This window comes from Ranitomeya variabilis, chromosome 2 (assembly GCF_051348905.1).
Source record: "Ranitomeya variabilis isolate aRanVar5 chromosome 2, aRanVar5.hap1, whole genome shotgun sequence".
Taxonomy (NCBI): Eukaryota; Metazoa; Chordata; class Amphibia; order Anura; family Dendrobatidae; genus Ranitomeya; species Ranitomeya variabilis.
The window spans coordinates 592,170,330-592,192,390 of NC_135233.1; the positions used below are offsets into that span (position 1 = coordinate 592,170,330).

The following is a 22,061-nucleotide window of genomic DNA, read 5'->3' on the forward strand; positions in this document are numbered from 1 at the left end:
GATCGACGACTGGTTCGATTGCCCTTCCATTCATACACCTTATTTTCTTGGTAATCAAGATTATCCCTCTGTAGTTTTTTTTCTTTCAATGCCCCAATTTCTTGTTACCATTTGGAGAAATCTTTCTCCAAATCTGCATCTAATTTGTCCAAAGCATCTGGGGTAAGTTCACCCTTGATCCTCACCTGGATGTTATCAATGTCTTTCTCCAACTCCCCCAATTTACCCTCATCAAGCTTCATCAAAAGTTCTATAAACCCACGGGAGCATTTTGTTGCCAAATCCTCCCATTCTTTTCTAAACGAATCGTCATTAATCTCAAACGATGGGAATATCTGTATACGGAGTCCCCTATCCACAGAAAAGATGATACATGTATCATTGTTGGTGGTATGACTGTTCAGATCCTTACTGATGACAAGCACCAAGGTTTCACAATTACCTGTGTAAATTAAATACTACTGAGCCTTTCCATCCACTGCTCCATCTATAGGAATTTAGAAAATTAATGGAGCAGTGAAATGTAACACTTTATTCACAAAGAATAAATTTAGAATGCCTATTCTCTAGATCAGTTTTGGTCCCAGCAGCCAGACCCCCCAGCAATTATATATTTATGTTGCGTAAGGCCAAGTTATTACCTATTCACAAGATAGGTGATAAGTTATTGGGTACCATCGTTAGGATCCTGGAAAAAAGGACTTTGGAGTACCCTATTTATATGGTGCCATATGGATGTCGCCCACTCCCTTTCTTGTCTATGAGACTGATGGAAAAAGCAGAGTACAGAAACTTGGACTTTAAACAATAATGCAATATTACATTACTACAGTCTAAGAGATAAGCAAGGAAAAAGGAAAATATTACTAGCGCCATTTGTGCCATGAACGCCTTCATTAGAAATTCTGCTAAAAGTTACTTTCAGATCAGCACATGTTGAAAAATATAGAAGTTTTTATGAGCTAGCATATTTTTCATGGGGTATAATTTGTTGATCCTTTACAAGCTGTTAAATTCTCTAAGTAGGCTTAAATAGGTTTCTCCATGAATTTTGGCTGAAATCCATAATATTACTGCAAAACTTCCCAGTTCGGGGATTATGTTATTTCTACCTTACCGTATTGGCAGGACATTTTTTTTTAATACACTGAATATTTTAATTAATTTGTTAGTAAATGTAATAGAAATCACAACTTTGGGTACTGCAAGTACTTCACACAATGAGCCAATGGAGAAGACAACGTCTCTACTTCCAATCAAAAATATTGCGTTAGGTCTATCAAAATGTTGGGAAAAAAGACGTTACCCTTGTTGACAAGTTAAATTATATCTTTTTATTTTTGTTTAGAAACAAAAAATGTTAATAAAACTGTTTCAAGAGATTTTGGACCAAAAAGATTTTCTAGCATACAGTATATACACAGTATACTCAATGGGTGACAACTAGTTCCCTCGGCGGCTCTTTTGAAACCATGGAGCACTTCATAAGACATTTTTCAATTTTCCTCTATGCCTTTATTAACTATGGTGTCTTTTTGTATTAGGTGTGGATGATCTCAAAAAGATCATGGACAATGGCAGCTACCCGTAATAAAAGATGTAAAGTGATAACAATTTCTATTATCGTTGATGCTCTTTACAGGACTGAATTACCTGATGAAGGTGTCATTTTGGCAGGAACAAAACAGGAACTGGTAGCAAATATATTGAAACTTTCATTTGAAGTCTTCTATTTGTCTTGGTTGTTTTATCTGATTTCCTCTCCTGCACCAATGGCTCGGTTTACTCTTGTCTAGTCTTGAGCTATATCTAGCATATTTTTCTATTTGTCCTGTATAGTAGAACCTTCAGGTGAGAACTAGAGAAGGGCAAATGTTTTGAAATTCGAATTTGCCAACTTCACCAAACGTTCCACCAAAATTTAATTTGTTGTAAATAATTTTGCATGAATTTCAACATTGGAAAGCTTGTAATTGCTTGAAAAATGCACATGGGGTAGAGGAGAGATAGAGAAACTTGCTGGCCATAAGAGCTTACACTCTAAAGGAGAGATAGGACCCCATTGACCATAAGAGCTTACACTCTACAGGAGAGAGAGAGGGCCACACTGACCATAAGAGCTTACAATCTACAGGAGAGAGATGACCCCTCTGACCTTAAGAGCTTACACTCTACAGGAGAGAGAACTCCACTGATCATAAGAGCTTACACTCTACAGGAAAGAGAGAGGACCACACTGACCACAAGAGCTTACTCTCTACAGGAGAGAGAGAGGACACCGCTGACCATAAGAGCTTACGCTCTAAAGGAGAGAGAGATGAACCCTCTGATCATAAGAGCTTACACTCTACAGTAGAGAGATGACCCCTCTGATCATAAGAGCTTACACTCTACAGGAGATAGATGACCCCTCTGATCATAAGAGCTTACACTCTACAGGACAGAGAGAGGACCACACTGACCACAAGAGCTTACACTCTACATTAGAGAGAGAGGACCCCACTGACCATAAGAGCTTACACTCCAAAGGAGAGAGAGATGAACCCTCTGATCATAAGAGCTTACACTCTACAGAGAAGAGAGAGAGGACCCCACTGACTATAAGAGCTTACACTCTACAGGAAGGAGAGAGGACTCTGCTGATTGTAGGTGCTTACACTCTACAGGAAAAAGAGAGTACCCCGCTGACAATAAGAGCTTACACTCTAGAGAAGAGAGAGGATCCTGCTGGCTATAAGAGCTTACACTCCACATGAGAGAGAAGAGCCCCTAAGCTATTGTAGCTTACACTCTACAAAAGAGAGAGAGCGAGAAGACGACACTGATCATAACAGCTTACACTCAACAGAAGAGAGATTTAGTTAGTAACTCTGGATATGGAAAATTACTCTGCCATACAAACGTGCTCCATTGGGAACCGCTAATGTGTGATGACCCCGGTACTGACCACCACTACGCAAGGTATGATAATCCGCTAGATATAATAGCTGCAGGACATTATGGGACAGCCCGAGTGACAATACAAAATGATGTTAGCTCATTCTCTGAGGCTTCAGCAGTGTAGGAAAGGGTGCCGGGTAAGTTTTGCTTTCTTGCAAGCTGCAAAACAAATTTGAAAATGTTCGAATTCATGTGAAACAGCAAATTTCAGGAAATTTGAAGCAAACTTGATCCTCGGTGAATCGATCTGCTCATCTCTAAGAGTTAGCCTTCTATAAATGTAGACATAGCTTGGGGATGCATTCGTGCAGGGGTGCATTCATGCACTATTATTCGTGCACTTTTATTCAAAGTACTTTTTTCTAAGTACTCGGCAGTTATAACATGGCAGTTAGACAGGGCAGGAGACAGGTAAGACAATCTAAATCTATTCCCTATTCACTTAAAACAGAGCAAATACTCACCATATGTATTTGTATAATCTATATCCTGGCTGCTGCATTCACTCACATTCACCGCCCTTGCATTATCTCTTTACACTCCATCCATATCGGCCCCTCTGTTCTTGCCTCTCCTATGTATAGCACTCATGCTCTGTTCACATTGCTTAACAGCGCAGATCCATTCAGTCCCACCATCCAACACAAGATACGCTCTCACAAATCACTTAACCATCTGCTCACTCTTTCTATCCTCCTTCTCCTAGTCGCTGGAGACATCTCTCCCAACCCCAGCCCCCAATGTTATAGCCAGTCAAACCTCCCAATTGCTACACCCAGAAACCCCTCTAACCTTATTAATATTCCATGCATGCCCTCTGTCTCTTTGAATTGTGCCCTTTGGAATTCTCGCTCTGTTTGTAATAAACTCTCCTTCATCCATGACTAGGGTTGAGCGAAACGGGTCGGCAATTTTCAGAAGTCGCCGACTTTTGGCAAAGTCGGGTTTCATGAAACCCGACCCGACCCCTGTGTGGGGTCGGCCATGAAGTCGTCGATCTTCTGAATCTGGAATCGGAATTCCGATACCGATTCCCGATATGTTTAAGATATCGGGAATTGGTATCGGAATTCAGATTTAAGTGTAAAATAAAGAATTAAAATAAAAAATATCGCCATACTTACCATCTGATGCGCCCTGGTACTAAGCGGGAACCTTCCTTCCTTAGAATCAGCCTTCCTTCCTTGCGGTGACGTCGCGGTGACGTCGCGGCTTGTGATTGGTCGCGCGGCCGCCCATGTGACCGCTCGCGCGACCAATCAAAAGCCGCGACGTCACCGTGACGTCACCGAAGGTCCTGGAAGGGCTGATTCTTAGGAAGGAAGGCTGCCGGAAAGAAGCAGGGCACGTACGAGGGTGAGTATATACCTAATAGGAATATACTCACCCTCGGCTTCTTTCCGGCAGCCTTCCTTCCTAAGAATCAGCCCTTCCAGGACCTTCGGTGACGTCACGGTGACATCGCGGCTTGTGATTGGTCGCGCAAGCGGTCACATGGGCGGCCGCGCGACCAATCACAAGCCGCGACGTCACCGCGACGTCACCGCAAGGTCCTGGAAGGCTGATTCTAAGGAAGGAAGGTTCCCGCTTAGTACCAGGGCGCATCAGATGGTAAGTATGGCGATATTTTTTATTTTAATTCTTTATTTTACACTTAAATATGGATCCCAGGGCCTGAAGGAGAGTTTCCGCTCCTTCAGACCCTGTGAACCATTGGAAACCCAATGCACTGCTTTGGGTTTCGAGTTTCGGCCGACCCCGACTTTTTTATAGGATCGGCTGATTTCACTCGACCCGACTTTTGAAAAAGTCGCGTTTCGTGAAACCCGACCCGATCCTATAAATGTAAAGGTCGCTCAACCCTATCCATGACTTCTTCCTTTCTAATTCTCTTAATCTCCTGGCTCTTACTGAAACCTGGATCCAGCAGTCAGACACCACCGCTGCTGCTGCCCTTTCATATGGTGGACTACACTTTTCTCATACCCCAAGATCAGACAACAGAGCAGGTGGAGGCGTTGGTCTGCTCCTTTCACCCAAATGTACCTTCCAAGTTATCCCCCAAGTACCCTCACTTGTATTCCCTTCCTTTGAAGTCCATGCTGTCAGACTCTACGTCCCCTTCTCCATGTGAGTGGCGGTGGTGTATCGTCCTCCCGGCCCCTCTCATCAGTTCCTGGATCACTTTGCCACCTGGCTTCCACACTTTCTCTCCTGTGACACCCCCACCCTTATCATGGGTGATTTTAACATTCCCATTGCATCTCCCCTCTCCCCATCTGCTTCTCACCTTTTATCTCTAACCTCCTCTTTCGGCCTCTCGCAGCATACTAACTCTCCAACGCATGAAGATGGAAACTCCCTTGACTTGGTCTTCTCCCGGCTTTGTTCAGTGGATGATTTCACAAACTCCCCTCTCCCGCTCTCTGACCACAACCTTCTTTCATTCTCTATCAAGAACTGCCATCCCGCTCAGGTCACCCCCACTTTCCACACTTATAGAAACATACAGGCCATTAACACCCAGAAACTTATGAAGAACTTGCAGTCCTCATTGGCCCCAATCTTCTCCATCTCATGTCCTGATTCTGCTCTGAAGCATTACAATGAAACCCTGCAAAGTGCCCTGGATGAAGCTGCACCTCCTATACATAGAACAACTCAGCACAGACGGCGACAACTGTGGCACACGCTGCAAACACGTTTCCTGCAGCGGTGCTCCAGGTGCATCGAACGTCTGTGGAGAAAATCAAATCTACCCGAAGATTTCATCCATTATAAGTTCATGCTAAAAACATACAACTCTGCCCTTCACCTCTCCAAACAAACCTATTTCAACACCCTCATCATCTCACTGTCAAATAACCCTAAACATCTCTTTGACACTTTCCAGTCCCTACTCAACCCAAGAGAGCAGGCCCCAACCACAGATCTCCGCGCTGACGATCTGGCCAATTACTTCAAAGAAAAAACTGACCACATTCGACAGGAAATCATCTCCCAATCTCTTCATACCATGCACTGTCCTCCCTCCCCCACTGCATCTAGTTCACTCTCTGACTTTGAACCAGTTACAGAAGAAGAAGTTAGCAGGCTCCTTGCATCTTCTCGCCCAATCACTTGCACCAGTGACCCCATTCCGTCACATCTCCTCCAGTCCCTTTCCCTGGCTGTTACCTCTCACCTAACAAAAATATTCAACCTTTCCCTCACTTCCGGTATTTTTCCCTCCTTATTTAAGCATGCCATCATACGTCCATTACTTAAAAAACCATCCCTCGATCAAAACTGTGCCGCTAATTATAGACCTGTGTCATGATTCTCAATGGCGAGAGAACATAGCCCAGCATATATGAGAACTAGCTCTTGGAAGATGGAAACTATACTGACCATGAACTAAACCTGCCGCACAACTAGAAGTGGCCGGGTAGCATGCCTACGTTTTTTTATCCCTAGATGCCCAGCGCCAGCCGGAGAACTACCTAATCCTAGCAGAGGAAAAGACAGTCCTGGCTCACCTCTAGAGAAATTTTCCCAAAAGGCAGACAGAGGCCCCCACATATATTGGCGGTGATTTAAGATGAAATGACAAACGTAGTAGGAAAATAGGTTTAGCAAAATCGAGGTCCGCTTACTAGATAGCATGAAGACAGAAAGGGCACTTTCATGGTCAGCAGAAAACCCTATCAAAACACCATCCAGAAATTACTTTAAGACTCTAGCATTAACTCATAACACCAGAGTGGCAATTTCCGCTCACAAGAGCTTTCCAGACACAGTAACGAAACAGCAGCTGTGAACAGGAACAAAATGCAAAAACACACAAGGACAAAAGTCCAACTTAGCTGGGAGTTGTCTAGTAGCAGGAACATGCACAGAAAGGCTACTGATTACATTGGTGACCGGCATGAAACTGACAGAGGAGCAAGGTTATATAGCGACTCCCACATCCTGATAGGAGCAGGTGAACAGAGGGGATGATGCACACAAGTTAAATTCCACAAGTGGCCACCGGGGGAGCCCAGAATCCAATTTCACAACAGTACCCCCCCCCTCAAGGAGGGGGCACCGAACCCTCACCAGAACCACCAGGGCGATCAGGATGAGCCCTATGAAAGGCATGGACAAGATCGGAGGCATGAACATCAGAGGCAGTGACCCAAGAATTATCCTCCTGACCGTATCCCTTCCATTTGACCAGATACTGGAGTTTCCATCTGGAAACACGAGAGTCCAAGATCTTTTCCACAACGTACTCCAACTCACCCTCAACCAACACCGGAGCAGGAGGCTCAACGGAAGGCACAGCTGGTACCTCATACCTGCGCAACAATGACCGATGAAAAACATTATGAATCGAAAAGGATGCAGGGAGGTCCAAACGGAAGGACACAGGGTTAAGAATCTCCAATATCTTGTACGGGCCGATGAACCGAGGCTTAAACTTAGGAGAAGAAACCCTCATAGGGACAAAACGAGAAGACAACCACACCAAGTCCCCAACACAAAGCCGAGGACCAACACGACGACGGCGGTTGGCAAAAAGCTGAGTCTTCTCCTGGGACAACTTCAAATTGTCCACCACCTGCCCCCAAATCTGATGCAACCTCTCCACCACAGCATCCACTCCAGGACAATCCGAAGATTCCACTTGACCGGAGGAAAATCGAGGATGAAACCCCGAATTACAGAAAAACGGGGACACCAAGGTGGCAGAGCTGGCCCGATTATTGAGGGCGAACTCCGCCAAAGGCAAAAAAGCAACCCAATCATCCTGATCCGCAGACACAAAACACCTCAAATATGTCTCCAAGGTCTGATTAGTCCGCTCGGTCTGGCCATTAGTCTGAGGATGGAAAGCAGACGAAAAAGACAAATCTATGCCCATCCTAGCACAGAATGCCCGCCAAAATCTAGACACGAATTGGGTCCCTCTGTCAGAAACGATATTCTCCGGAATACCATGCAAACGAACAACATTTTGAAAAAACAGAGGAACCAACTCGGAAGAAGAAGGCAACTTAGGCAAGGGAACCAGATGGACCATCTTAGAGAAACGGTCACACACCACCCAGATGACAGACATCTTCTGAGAAACAGGCAGATCCGAAATAAAATCCATCGAGATGTGCGTCCAAGGCCTCTTCGGGATAGGCAAGGGTAACAACAATCCACTAGCCCGAGAACAACAAGGCTTGGCCCGAGCACAAACGTCACAAGACTGCACAAAGCCTCGCACATCTCGTGACAGGGAAGGCCACCAGAAGGACCTTGCCACCAAATCCCTGGTACCAAAGATTCCAGGATGACCTGCCAACGCAGAAGAATGAACCTCAGAGATGACTCTACTGGTCCAATCATCAGGAACAAACAGTCTACCAGGTGGGCAACGATCAGGTCTATCCGCCTGAAACTCCTGCAAGGCCCGCCGCAGGTCTGGAGAAACGGCAGACAATATCACTCCATCTTTAAGGATACCTGTGGGCTCAGAATTACCAGGGGAGTCAGGCTCAAAACTCCTAGAAAGGGCATCCGCCTTAACATTCTTAGAACCCGGTAGGTAAGACACCACAAAATTAAACCGAGAGAAAAACAACGACCAGCGCGCTTGTCTAGGATTCAGGCGCCTGGCAGACTCAAGGTAAATAAAATTTTTGTGGTCAGTCAATACCACCACCTGATGTCTGGCCCCCTCAATCCAGTGACGCCACTCCTCAAAAGCCCACTTCATGGCCAAAAGCTCCCGATTCCCAATATCATAATTCCGCTCGGCGGGCGAAAATTTACGGGAAAAAAAAGCACAAGGTCTCATCACGGAGCAGTCGGAACTTCTCTGTGACAACACCGCCCCAGCTCCGATTTCAGAAGCGTCGACCTCAACCTGAAAAGGAAGAGCAACATCAGGCTGACGCAACACTGGGGCGGAAGAAAAGCGGCGCTTGAGCTCCCGAAAGGCCTCCACAGCATCAGGGGACCAATCAGCAACATCAGCACCCTTCTTAGTCAAATCAGTCAATGGTTTTACAACATCAGAAAAACCAGCAATAAATCGACGATAAAAGTTAGCAAAGCCCAAAAATTTCTGAAGACTCTTAAGAGAAGAGGGTTGCGTCCAATCACCAATAGCCTGAACCTTGACAGGATCCATCTCGATGGAAGAGGGGGAAAAGATGTATCCCAAGAAGGAAATCTTCTGAACCCCAAAAACACACTTAGAACCCTTCACACACAAGGAATTAGACCGCAAAACCTGAAAAACCCTCCTGACCTGCAGGACATGAGAGTCCCAGTCATCCGAAAAAATCAGAATATCATCCAGATACACAATCATAAATTTATCCAAATAATCGCGGAAAATGTCATGCATAAAGGACTGGAAGACTGAAGGGGCATTTGAAAGACCAAAAGGCATCACCAAATACTCAAAATGGCCCTCGGGCGTATTAAATGCGGTTTTCCACTCATCCCCCTGCTTGATTCGCACCAAATTATACGCCCCACGGAGATCAATCTTAGAGAACCACTTGGCCCCCTTTATACGAGCAAACAAATCAGTAAGCAGTGGTAACGGATATTGATATTTAACCGTGATTTTATTCAAAAGTCGATAATCAATACACGGCCTCAAAGAGCCGTCTTTCTTAGACACAAAGAAAAAACCGGCTCCTAAGGGAGATGACGAAGGACGAATATGTCCCTTTTCCAAGGACTCCTTTATATATTCTCGCATAGCAGCGTGTTCAGGCACAGACAGATTAAATAAACGACCCTTAGGGTATTTACTACCCGGGATCAAGTCTATGGCACAATCGCACTCCCAGTGCGGAGGTAGTGAACCAACCTTGGGTTCTTCAAAAACGTCACGAAAGTCAGACAAGAATTCAGGAATCTCAGAGGGAATAGATGATGAAATGGAAACCAAAGGTACGTCCCCATGAGTTCCTTTACATCCCCAGCTTAACACAGACATAGCTCTCCAGTCGAGGACTGGGTTATGAGATTGCAGCCATGGCAATCCCAGCACCAAAACATCATGTAGATTATACAGCACCAGAAAGCGAATAACCTCCTGGTGATCCGGATTAACACGCATAGTCACTTGTGTCCAGTATTGTGGTTTATTACTAGCCAATGGGGTGGAGTCAATCCCTTTCAGAGGTATCGGAGCCTCCAATGGCTCCAAATCATACCCACAGTGTTTGGCAAAGGACCAATCCATAAGACTCAAAGCAGCGCCAGAGTCGACATAGGCGTCCGCGGTAATAGATGACAAAGAACAAATCAGGGTCACAGATAGAATAAACTTAGACTGTAAAGTGCTAATTGAAACAGACTTGTCAGGCTTCTTAGTACGCTTAAAGCATGCTGATATAACATGAGTTGAATCACCACAATAGAAGCACAACCCATTTTTTCGTCTAAAATTCTGCCGCTCGCTTCTGGACAGAATTCTATCACATTGCATATTTTCTGGCGTTTTCTCAGTAGACGCCGCCAAATGGTGCACAGGTTTGCGCTCCCGCAGACGCCTATCGATCTGAATAGCCATCGTCATGGACTCATTCAGACTCGCAGGCACAGGGAACCCCACCATAACATCCTTAATGGCATCAGAGAGACCTTCTCTGAAAATCGCCGCCAGGGCGCACTCATTCCACTGAGTAAGCACAGACCATTTGCGGAATTTTTGGCAGTATATTTCAGCTTCATCTTGCCCCTGAGACAAGGACATCAAGGCCTTTTCCGCCTGAAGCTCTAAATGAGGTTCCTCATAAAGCAACCCCAAGGCCAGAAAAAACGCATCCACATTGAGCAACGCAGGATCCCCTGGTGCCAATGCAAAAGCCCAGTCTTGAGGGTCGCCCCGGAGCAAGGAAATTACAATCCTGACCTGCTGTGCAGGGTCTCCGGCAGAGCGAGACTTCAGGGACAAAAACAATTTGCAATTATTTTTAAAATTTTGAAAGTGAGATCTATTCCCCGAGAAGAATTCAGGCAAAGGAATTCTAGGCTCAGACATAGGTGCATGAACAACAAAATCTTGCAAATTTTGTACCTTTGTGGCGAGATTATTCAAACCTGTAGCTACACTCTGAAGATCCATTTGAAACAGGTGAACACAGAGCCATTCAAGGATTAGAAGGAGAGGAAGAGAGGAAGGCTGCAGTATAGGCAGACTAGAAAGTGATTCAATTAAGAGCACACTCAGAACTAGAGGGAAAAAAAAAAAAAAAAATTGTAGCAGACTTCTTTTTTCTCTCCTTTCTCAGCCAGTAATTTAACCCTTTTTTGGGCCGGTCAAACTGTCATGATTCTCAATGGCGAGAGAACATAGCCCAGCATATATGAGAACTAGCTCTTGGAAGATGGAAACTATACTGACCATGAACTAAACCTGCCGCACAACTAGAAGTGGCCGGGTAGCATGCCTACGTTTTTTTATCCCTAGATGCCCAGCGCCAGCCGGAGAACTACCTAATCCTAGCAGAGGAAAAGACAGTCCTGGCTCACCTCTAGAGAAATTTTCCCAAAAGGCAGACAGAGGCCCCCACATATATTGGCGGTGATTTAAGATGAAATGACAAACGTAGTAGGAAAATAGGTTTAGCAAAATCGAGGTCCGCTTACTAGATAGCATGAAGACAGAAAGGGCACTTTCATGGTCAGCAGAAAACCCTATCAAAACACCATCCAGAAATTACTTTAAGACTCTAGCATTAACTCATAACACCAGAGTGGCAATTTCCGCTCACAAGAGCTTTCCAGACACAGTAACGAAACAGCAGCTGTGAACAGGAACAAAATGCAAAAACACACAAGGACAAAAGTCCAACTTAGCTGGGAGTTGTCTAGTAGCAGGAACATGCACAGAAAGGCTACTGATTACATTGGTGACCGGCATGAAACTGACAGAGGAGCAAGGTTATATAGCGACTCCCACATCCTGATAGGAGCAGGTGAACAGAGGGGATGATGCACACAAGTTAAATTCCACAAGTGGCCACCGGGGGAGCCCAGAATCCAATTTCACAACAGACCTGTCTCTAATCTTCCCTTCATCTCTAAACTCCTCGAACGCCTGGTCCACTCCCGTCTTACCCGCGATCTCTCAGATAACTCTCTTCTTGACCCTCTTCAATCTGGTTTCCGCTCTTTACACTCTACTGAAATTGCCCTCACTAAAGTCTCTAATGACCTACTAACAGCTAAATCTAATGGTCACTACTCCATGCTAATTCTCTTGGATCTCTCTGCAGCATTCGATACTGTGGATCATTAGCTCCTCCTCACTATGCTCCGCTCCATCAGCCTCAAGGACACCGTTCTCTCTTGGTTCTCCTCCTATCTCTCTGACCGATCCTTCACTGTATGTTTTGCTGGTTCCTCCTCCTCTCACCTTCCCCTTACTGTTGGGGTTCCTCAAGGATCAGTCCTAGGCCCCCTCCTCTTCTCTTTGTATACCGCCCCTATTGGTCAAACAATCAGTAGATTTGGTTTCCAGTACCATCTCTATGCTGATGACACCCAATTATACACTTCTGCTCCTGTTGTCACGCCGACCTTTTTAGAAAACACCAGCGATTGTCTTACCGCTGTCTCTAACATCATGTCCTCCCTCTATCTGAAACTGAACCTGTCAAAGACTGAACTCCTCGTGTTCTCTCCCTCTACTAACCTACCTTTGCCTGACATTGCCATCTCCGTGTGCGGTTCCACCATTACTCCAAAGCAACATGCCCGCTGTCTTGGGGTCATCCTTGATTCCGAGCTTTCATTCACCCCCCACATCCGATCACTGGCTCGCTCTTCTTATCTGCATCTCAAAAACATTTCTAGAATTCGCCCTTTTCTTACTTTCGACTCTGCAAAAACTCTTACTGTCTCACTTATTAATTCTTGTCTGGACTATTGTAACTCTCTACTAATCGGCCTCACTCTTACCAAACTCTCCCCGCTCCAATCTGTCCTGAATGCTGCTGCCAGGATCATATTCCTCACCAATCGTTACACCGATGCCTCTACCTTGTGCCAGTCATTACACTGGCTACCCATCCACTCCAGAATCCAGTACAAAACTACTACCCTCATCCACAAAGCACTCCATGGCTCAGCACCACCCTACATCACCTCTCTGGTCTCAGTCTACCACCGTACCCATGCCCTCCGCTCCACTAATGACCTCAGGTTAGCATCCTCAATAATCAGAACCTCCCACTCCCGTCTCAAAGACTTTACACGTGCTGCGCCGATTCTTTGGAATGCACTACCTAGGTTAATATGATTAATCCCCAATCCCCACAGTTTTAAGCGTGCCCTAAAAACTCATTTGTTCAGACTGGCCTACCGCCTCAACGCATTAACCTAACTATCCCTGTGTGGCCTATTAAAAAAAAAAAAAAAAACACATAATCAGGTTCCTTGCATCATGTTCTCATACACTTTATGCAGTTAATAGCACTCTGTGTCTGTACTGCTACATACTTAGGCAGTTAACTGGTTCATGCAGCTTTACATGAACACCCGAGCCTTACACTATGGCTGGTCCAAATAACTAAAGCAATTGTTACCATCCACCTCTCGTGTCTCCCCTTGTCCTCATAGTTTGTGTTGTGAATTCCGTTCTCGGGCTCCCTCCTGTGGTCGTGAATGGTACTTTGGTGAGTTCTGTCCTTGGACACCCTCTGGTGGCTTTGAGTGGAACTGCTGATCTTTGAGGTTGGCTTTCTCAGCTGCCCTCATTTATTGCTGCTGCTGGCTTCCCTATTTAACTCTGCCCAGGTCGATAGTCCATGCCAGCTGTCAATGTCTCAGTACTGGTTCAGATCTCTCTTGGATTTCTCAGTTGACCTGTCTACTCCAGCAGAAGCTAAGTCCCTGCTAGTTCATTTGCTGTTTATTGGTTTTTGAATATATTTCTCAGTACATGCAATGTTTCTAATCCAGCCTGCTGTAATGATATTTCCTTGCTAGCTTGAAGCTCTGGGGGTGCAGAGCTGCACCTCCACACCGTGAGTCGGTGTGGAGGTCTTTTTGCACACTCTGCGTGGTTTTTGTAGTTTTTTATACTGACCGCATAGTTCCCTTTCCTATCCTCTGTCTTTCTAGAGAAGATTCGGCCTCCTTTGCTAAAATCTGTTTCATTCCTGTGTTTGTTACTTCCCTCTTGACTCACAGTTAATATTTGTGGGGGGCTACCTTTACTTTGGGGAATTTCTCTGAGGCAAGGCAGGCTTCTATTTCTATCTTTAGGGGTAGTTAGCTCTTAGGCTGTGAAGAGGCGTCTAGGGAGAGTTAGGTACGCTCCACGGCTATTTCTAGTGTGTGTGATAGGATTAGGGATTGCGGTCAGTAGAGTTACCACTACCTCAGAGCTTGTCCCAGGTTTTCCATTTTAACCATCAGGTCATTTCGGGTGCTCCTAACCACCAGGTCCATAACAGTACAGCTGGCCAAAACAAAGTGTTAATGCATCTCAAAAGAGGGATAAGAGAAGTTCTGAGTCAATTTTTTTTTTCTTTGCAGCTTGTTTTGTCTTTCTTTTCCCCTTAACCTCTGGGTGGTTCAGGACTCAGGTGTAGATATGGATATTCAAGGTTTGTCCTCTTGTGTGGATTAACTCACTGCAAGGGTACAAAGGATTCAAGATTATGTAGTTCAGAATCCGATGTTAGAGCCTAGAATTCCTATTCCTGATTTGTTTTCTGGGGATAGATCTAAATTTTTGAATTTCAAAAATAATTGCAGACTGTTTCTTGCTCTGAAACCCCGCTCCTCTGGTGACCCCATTCAGCAAGTAAAGATTATTATTTCTTTGTTGCGTGGCGACCCGCAAGACTGGGCATTCTCCCTTGAGCCAGGAAATCCTGCATTGCTTAATGTAGATGCATTTTTTCTAGCGCTTGGATTGCTTTATGACAAACCAAATTCTGTGGATCAGGCAGAAAAGATCTTGCTGACTCTATGTCAGGGTCAGGATGAAGCAGAAGTATATTGCCAGAAGTTTAGAAAGTGGTTTGTGCTTACACAATGGAATGAGTGTGCCCTGGCAGCAATTTTCAGAAAGGGTCTTTTTGAAGCCCTTAAAGATGTTATGGTGGGGTTCCCCACGCCTGCTGGTCTGAATGAATCAATGTCTTTGGCCATTCAGATAGATCGGCGTTTGCGCGAGCGCAAAGATGTGCACCATTTGGCGGTGTCCTCTGAGCGGAGGCCTGAGCCTATGCACTGTGATAGGACTTTGACCAGAGCTGAACGGCAAGAACACAGATGTCAGAATGGGCTGTGTTTTTACTGTGGTGACTCTTCTCATGCTATCTCTGATTGTCCTAAGCGCACTAAGAGGTTCGCTAGGTCTGTCACCATTAGTACTGTGCACACACGTGATCAGATGCAAAATGTGATTTTTTAATTGAAGAGAGTACATACATAAAGACGTTTCGGTCATAGACCTTCTTCAATGTACCTCTCTTTTGGAGAAACTGGTATGCGTATTTTGTGGGCGGCTTCACCCTTAAGAAAACCCTATGGTCCTTGGTTCAGGTACAGACACTGTGCTTGTATTGCACTCTGGTGAGCTCACGTTCCGGACGCGGTGTCCACCGCTTGTCCTGAGTGACACTCAGGACAAGCGGTGGACACCGCGTCCGGAACGTGAGCTCACCAGAGTGCAATACAAGCACAGTGTCTGTACCTGAACCAAGGACCATAGGGTTTTCTTAGGCCGCTTTCACATTTGCGGTTGTGTCCGCAGCGTTTCTTCCGCAAATATCTGCATGCGTTGTGTATTCCTATCTTTAACATTATCGACGCATGCGTTTTTCTATGTTCGCGTTTTGCCGCGTTTGACGACGCATGCGTCGTCTAGCCGTCTGCGTCTTGGCGCGGAAATGCAACATGTAGTAATTTTTAGAGGCGTCATTTTGCCGCCTGGAAACGTATGCGGCTGATTGCGCAAGGTTTGCGCCCAAAAAACGCATTGTAGTCTATGTAAACGCATGCGTTTTTCAGTACATGCGTTTGCTTGCGTTTGCCGACGCATGCGTCTCAATTGAGAAAAACATGTCTAGACACTGATAAGCCACCCCCCACATACAAGGTGATAAAGGGAGGGTGTGGACAGTTGCAGGTCACTACTCATCAGACTGCCTTGCAGACGAGACGCCCCACAGCCCCTTGGATCAGCAAACAAGCCTCAGAACTATGTGAGTATATCCTATCCAATACATTTCTTTTCTATAATCTGTGTCTATGTGCCCTAATTTCTGTCATTCCTTTCTTTCTGCACACATCAGAATGTCTTCTTCTTCTGATGAGGAAACGCCTGGGCCTGCACAAGGGGAACATGTCAGCGAAGTGAGTATTCACCTCCTCAGATTGTATTCACTGTCACATCTACACATATGACAATGTATATTTTCCCTTTTTCAGACCACTTCTTCTACAGCGGAAGAGACTGGGCAGGAGACTGGGCAGGAGCAGCGTAGTCACGGCCGGGCAAGATGGCGGCATCGTGTAAGTATAGCTGGCTGAATGTGTATTGTATCCTCATTTTATAATTCTTGAATCTTCATTTCTTTCTACTTCTCTCTTTCTTTCCCTTTTGCTTCAGCACCAGTGTTTTTTTTTACTTCAATATTCATGCCATTCCTCTGATTCTGTTTTCTGTCTTCCGTATGTGAACGCCTCCTATATTAATGTCCTTTTTGTTGTTAGGTTCCAGAGGAGGATGAGGACCTAATTGAGAATGAACACCTCATCTCCCTGGTTCACGAGCGAGTCGCATTGTGGGACACCCGGGATCCACTGCACGCCAACAATGTGACGATCCGGAGGCTTTGGAATGAGGTGGCCGCAGCGTTGTGGGATGGCTGGGCCAATGCCCCGGCTCGGGTCCGTTCTGCATTTGGTAAGTATCGCAATGCAGTGTGATGTAGTCAATACCTTGGCCATGCTCACACAACTGTGTATGATGTGAGAAAGTCATTACTTTTTCACAGCACATACAGTTGTGTGACCATGGTCAAAAGACCATTGTCCTAACTATTATGTTTTGTTTTGCCAACAGTGTCAAAAGTGAAAACACGTTGGAGATCGATGAAGGACCGCTTCAACAAGGACCTGCGCCAAGAGAGCCGGCTTCCAAGTGGTTCTGCAGCAAGGATACGCAAATACAAGTACCACCGCATCCTTGCGTTTTTGAGACCAGTCCTTGCACGAAGAACGTAAGTATATTGGTTAAAAAAGAAAAAAAAAAGTGGTGTATAATGCAATTTTTTGTGGGTCATTATTTCAAATCAGTATTTGTAATCCAAAACCTTGAGTGATTGATAGATGCAGCAGTGGGGTACGTGTTCTTTGAATACTTTCCCTCACATAGTTCCTCTCCAGGTTTTGGCTTACCAATACTGATTTGAAATACTGAGCAAATACTGAGAGTGTGACGGCAGCCTGCACAACAGATCTATACTCAGCAAGTTAGGTGTCAGAAATAATGAATTCAGGATGCCAATGGCTCCTCAATTCATTTTTCCTGACACTTGTCCTGGTGAGTATACAGGTGGCTTGTATGTCCTCTGTCGTCAATTCGTATTTCCCATCAGTATTTGTAAGCCAAAACCTTGAGTGATTGATAGATGCAGCAGTGGGGTACGTGTTCTTTGAATACTTTCCCTCACATAGTTCCTCTCCAGGTTTTGGCTTACCAATACCTTGTATAGAGATATGGCTTGTATTGCCTCCATCGTCTCTTCATAGTTTACATCAGTTTTTTGAATCCCCAAGGACTGGTCGATGCATGCAGAAGTATAGCATGTTGTTTTATGAAACTTTTATTCCTACTGTTGAACTCCTGGCTTGCAAATTCTGATGTAAAATTCACTACAAATAGTAGTGTGACCTTTCCCTATCTGAATGTGTATCTAACTGTTCAGTTATCTTTTTGTAAATGTTTTGTAATATTTTTTTTTTTTCCCGCAGCACTTGGAGCTCCACTGTTGGCCCAGGTTCTGGAGCGGTCCTTCATCAGTCAGCCACGGACCCGTCCCAGCCATCCTCCAGCGCTGCAGCAAGTGGGCCTGCCACACAACCTGGAGACCAGGAAGCTGGTCCATCAGATGTTCCCCTTCCCCAGTCCTCTGCCTCTAGCCAATTTTTTATGGGCTCCTCCCGGCAGTGGCAGAGGGCCGCGGACAGGTCACTCATGCCCGAGTTTTTGCACTTGAGCTCGGTCTTCCATGAGGGACTCAAGGCGATGGGTGACCGACTGGATACTGCCATTAGTCATATGAGCACACGTATCCAGGAGGTAACCACAGCCCTTGCCCAAGTGAAAGCCGACCTCCAGAGGCCAGCACATCATTTTTTTAGTCAGATAGAACAGGGCATGTCGGAACACCTTAGTCCTGAGCTCCAGATTACTGTTATGCAGGCCTGCAATGCTGCTTACGTGCAGGCTATGCAGCAGAGTCGGTATTTTCAGCAGACAGTGGGGGCATTTCCAACAGTGCCCACACTGTCACGCTTTACATCAATGCCGACATCTGCTGCATACCACTGCACGGCCACCTCCATTCCAAACACTTCCGGACCGTATTATAGCACCACCACCATGCCCAGTGCAGTGGGTCAGCCCACCGCCACCACCATGACAACTGCTGCTCCTGCTTGGGCCTCCTCCACTGCCACCAGCATGCTGCCGCCGCCGGACCCTGCCCTGGCGTTCCCTGGCACCACCACCAGACTGCCGTTGCCGGACCCTGCCCTGGCGTTCCCTGCCACCACGACAAGACTGCCATTGCCGGACCCTGCCCTGGCGTTCCCTGGCACCACCACCAGACTGCCATTGCCGGACCCTGCCCTGGCGTTTCCTGGCACCACCACTACCAGACTGCCGTTGCCGGACCCTGCCCTGGCGTTCCCTGGCACCACCACCAGACTGCCATTGCCGGACCCTGCCCTGGCGTTTCCTGGCACCACCACTACCAGACTGCCATTGCCGGACCCTGCCCTGGCGTTCCCTGCTACCACGACAACGTGCCCGCACAAAACAAGGAAGGGGAAAGGCAAAAACAAAAAACCATAGCTATCCCTCCCCCCTCACCTCCCAATGTGTCTGTAATGTCTGGTTTGTCTCACCCTTCCAGTGTGTCTCAACCCTCTCATGTGTCTAGCCCTATCCCTGAATATCCTGACCCCAGCAGTTTCATTGCGCCTTCTCCTGCCACCCCTATGTCGGCTACAGTAAGCCAGACCTCACAACTCAACACCCCACAATATCGGCACTCAACCCCAAGCAGGCGCAGTTAAGTTTTTGGTTTGTGTGTGTTTAATAAACCTGTGTTTTGCCCCAATAAGGTTTGGTTAATTGTGTATTTCACCGCCGTCACCACACAGCATGCGCCAATAACAAATTATGCGTCAAACACTTTTTTGGGGGCCACCTCCAACCTCCAGTACCTACTTAGCAGAACACTGAAGCTTGGTGTGTGTTTGGTTGAGAGATATGAGGTTGCCCCCAAAAATAACACTTGTATTTTCTCCAAAAACAGTTCTTTCTGTTTACTCCGTGACTTTTGGTCGCACACAGAAGACAAAATGGTGGTAATACACAGCACAACTATACTCAACAGGTCGTGTATTATTAGAAACATTATTTATGACCCCTGACCTGCTGATTTTAGAAATGCATTGTATTACCTCCATTTTATCTTATTGGTACATATACATATATTTCACACAAAGTGAAGGAACAATGTACGTCATACATGGCATATCTATACTCACCCGGACAAGTGTCAGGAAAAATGAATTCAAGAGCAAATAGCATCATGAATTCATTAGTTCAGACACCTGACTTGATGACTATAGATCTCTGGTGTAGGCTGCCGTCACACTGTCAGTATTCGCTCTGTATTTTACAGCACTATTTGTAAGCCTAAACCTGGAGTGGAACTATGTGAGGAAAAGTACATTAAACAGATATGCACCACTAAAAGAATTTAACTACCGCTCCTGGTTTTGGCTTACAAATACTGATGTTAAGTACTGGACAAATACTGCGACAATAACGGACATCGTCTATACAGTCTGCGGCAAATAGCTAATGGTGAACCAAGACAGGACTCAATTACGTCAACAACCTAAGCCCAAAAACCCAAAGTGGTTTGTTAAGGAAATAGATAGGAGACATGGTGAAGAAAGTAAATCACAATTATTTTATTTGAAAAAACATTAACATTCCAAACATAAATTTGCAGACCCGAAACCAGCAGTACATTTTACACCATATTGTCCTGCCATGGCACACGTCCAATGTCAGAATCAAAAAACGCTGCAAATTGGTCCCGCATGTGGCCAACTTCAACTGTTGACCGCAGCGGGTGATGAAGGTAATCAGGCAAAGGGTTTGCAACAGGTTCATCAAGTTCTATGGTGGGTCGCTCCTTAGCTAGAATGAAATTGTGGAGAACCACACAGGCTTTAACTACCTTATCCACTGTCTCCATTTTTAGATTTATTGCAGTTGCTAGAATGCGCCATTTGGACACCATAATCCCAAAGGCACACTCTACTGTTCTGCGTGCCCTGGTTAGTCTGTAGTTATAGATCCGTTTTGTGCGGTTCAAGTCCCGACTTGAATAGGGCTTCAGGAGATTTTCACTCATCTGAAAGGCCTCATCCCCAACCATTACAAATGGCAGCGGTGGGCCTTGAGTGTAGGGGAGTAGTCGTGGCTGTGGGAAATTAAAATTTTTGCCATAAACACGTCGGCCCATATCAGAGGTTTTAAAAGTCTGTGAATCGTTGCCACGGCCAAAAGCACCAATGTCCACAGCAATGAAGCGACAGTCCGCATCGGCTATTGCCATAAGAACTACTGAAAAATATTTTTTGTAGTTGAAGAACTGTGATCCCGTTCTGGCTGGTTTGGTAATCCGGATGTGCTTCCCATCCACCGCACCCAAACAGTTGGGAAAATCACAAACAGTCCAAAATTTGTCAGCAATTTCTTTCCACATGTCCTCCATGGGTATGGGTATAAATTCCTCATGGAGAATGGTCCATAAAGCCCGACAGGTTTCAAAAACAATTCCGGACAGCGTGGAAATCCCAAGGCGGTACTGGAAATGAAGGGATGACAAGCTCTCTCCAGTTGCAAGAAATCTGTAGTAAGAATAAATAATTTACAACATAGGCAAAAAAACATCAGACCTGCAAAAAATTTTGGTTAGCTTTTGTTTAGAATTATTACGTACCTTAAGGTAACCAGGAGACGTTCTGCTGGTGGAATGGCTCTACGGAGCTGTGTGTCCTGTCTCCGGATGGCTCCTTGGACACGATCAAGCAAATCCCGGAAAGAGTCTTGTGACATCCTGGTATATTCCGGGAATTTTTCTGGGTTCTCATTGAGCTCACCATACAGGGTGTGATATGCACCACGGCTCTCACGCAGTTCTACAATGGGGTGTTGCCAAAACCGCCTACGCCTTGTCCTTCTCTGTCTTTCCCGGTTTCGGTGTTGCTCCCAAGCAAACGCACATGCCAGAAAAATCTTGATGCTCAGATCCAGTTTGAAGTAATAGCTATCCATGTGAAGATCCATCTTCTCACAGGACACAGGAGCAAAATCTGAAGATTTCAGCTGTCCTAGGGTCTATATATAGATTTCACATAATACACGCCCTCTGTAGTCCCATTGGCTGGTTCTTGCATCTAGAATTTTTCTCTGGTAAATTTTTGCGACATGCGCACAAAAAACGCAAACGCATAGAAAACGCAAGCAAAAGCATGTAAACGCTGCGTTTTAATGACGCATGCGGTAACCGTAAGCGTTTTAAAAACGCTGCGTTTACACGCATTTTCATGCGTTTTTCGTGTCCTTGCGTTTGCGGATTAAACGCTGCAGATTAAAACGCTAATGTGAAAGTAGCCTTAAGGGTGAAGCCGCCCACAAAATACGCATACCAGTTTCTCCAAAAGAGAGGTACATTGAAGAAGGTCTATGACCGAAACGTCTTTATGTATGTACTCTCTTCAATTAAAAAAATCACATTTTGCATCTGATAACGTGTGTGCGAAGTTGATCTACAAGTATATATGGTTTGGGCACCTACTTGTGCACC

The 22,061-nt window shown here is 45.6% G+C and overlaps 1 protein-coding gene across 1 annotated transcript; it reads left to right on the forward strand.

Moving 5' to 3' along the window:
• Nucleotides 1–16,490: 16,490 nt before the first annotated feature.
• On the forward strand, nucleotides 16,491–19,021 carry LOC143803890 (uncharacterized). Its single transcript, XM_077281648.1, has 3 exons — nucleotides 16,491–16,846; nucleotides 17,006–17,162; nucleotides 17,917–19,021. Exons 2-3 carry the CDS (start codon nucleotides 17,035–17,037, stop codon nucleotides 19,019–19,021), a joined length of 1,233 nt encoding a protein of 410 aa, XP_077137763.1. The 5' UTR covers nucleotides 16,491–16,846; nucleotides 17,006–17,034.
• The last annotated feature ends 3,040 nt before the right edge of the window (nucleotides 19,022–22,061 follow it).

Bases quoted from the DNA above. Each gene is read 5' to 3' on its own strand.
- LOC143803890 (XM_077281648.1), top strand. From the start codon at position 17,035: ATGAAGGACCGCTTCAACAAGGACCTGCGCCAAGAGAGCCGGCTTCCA. The intron at 17,163-17,916 runs GTAAGTATATTG...TTTTTCCCGCAG, and splicing joins CCAGTCCTTGCACGAAGAAC to CACTTGGAGCTCCACTGTTG.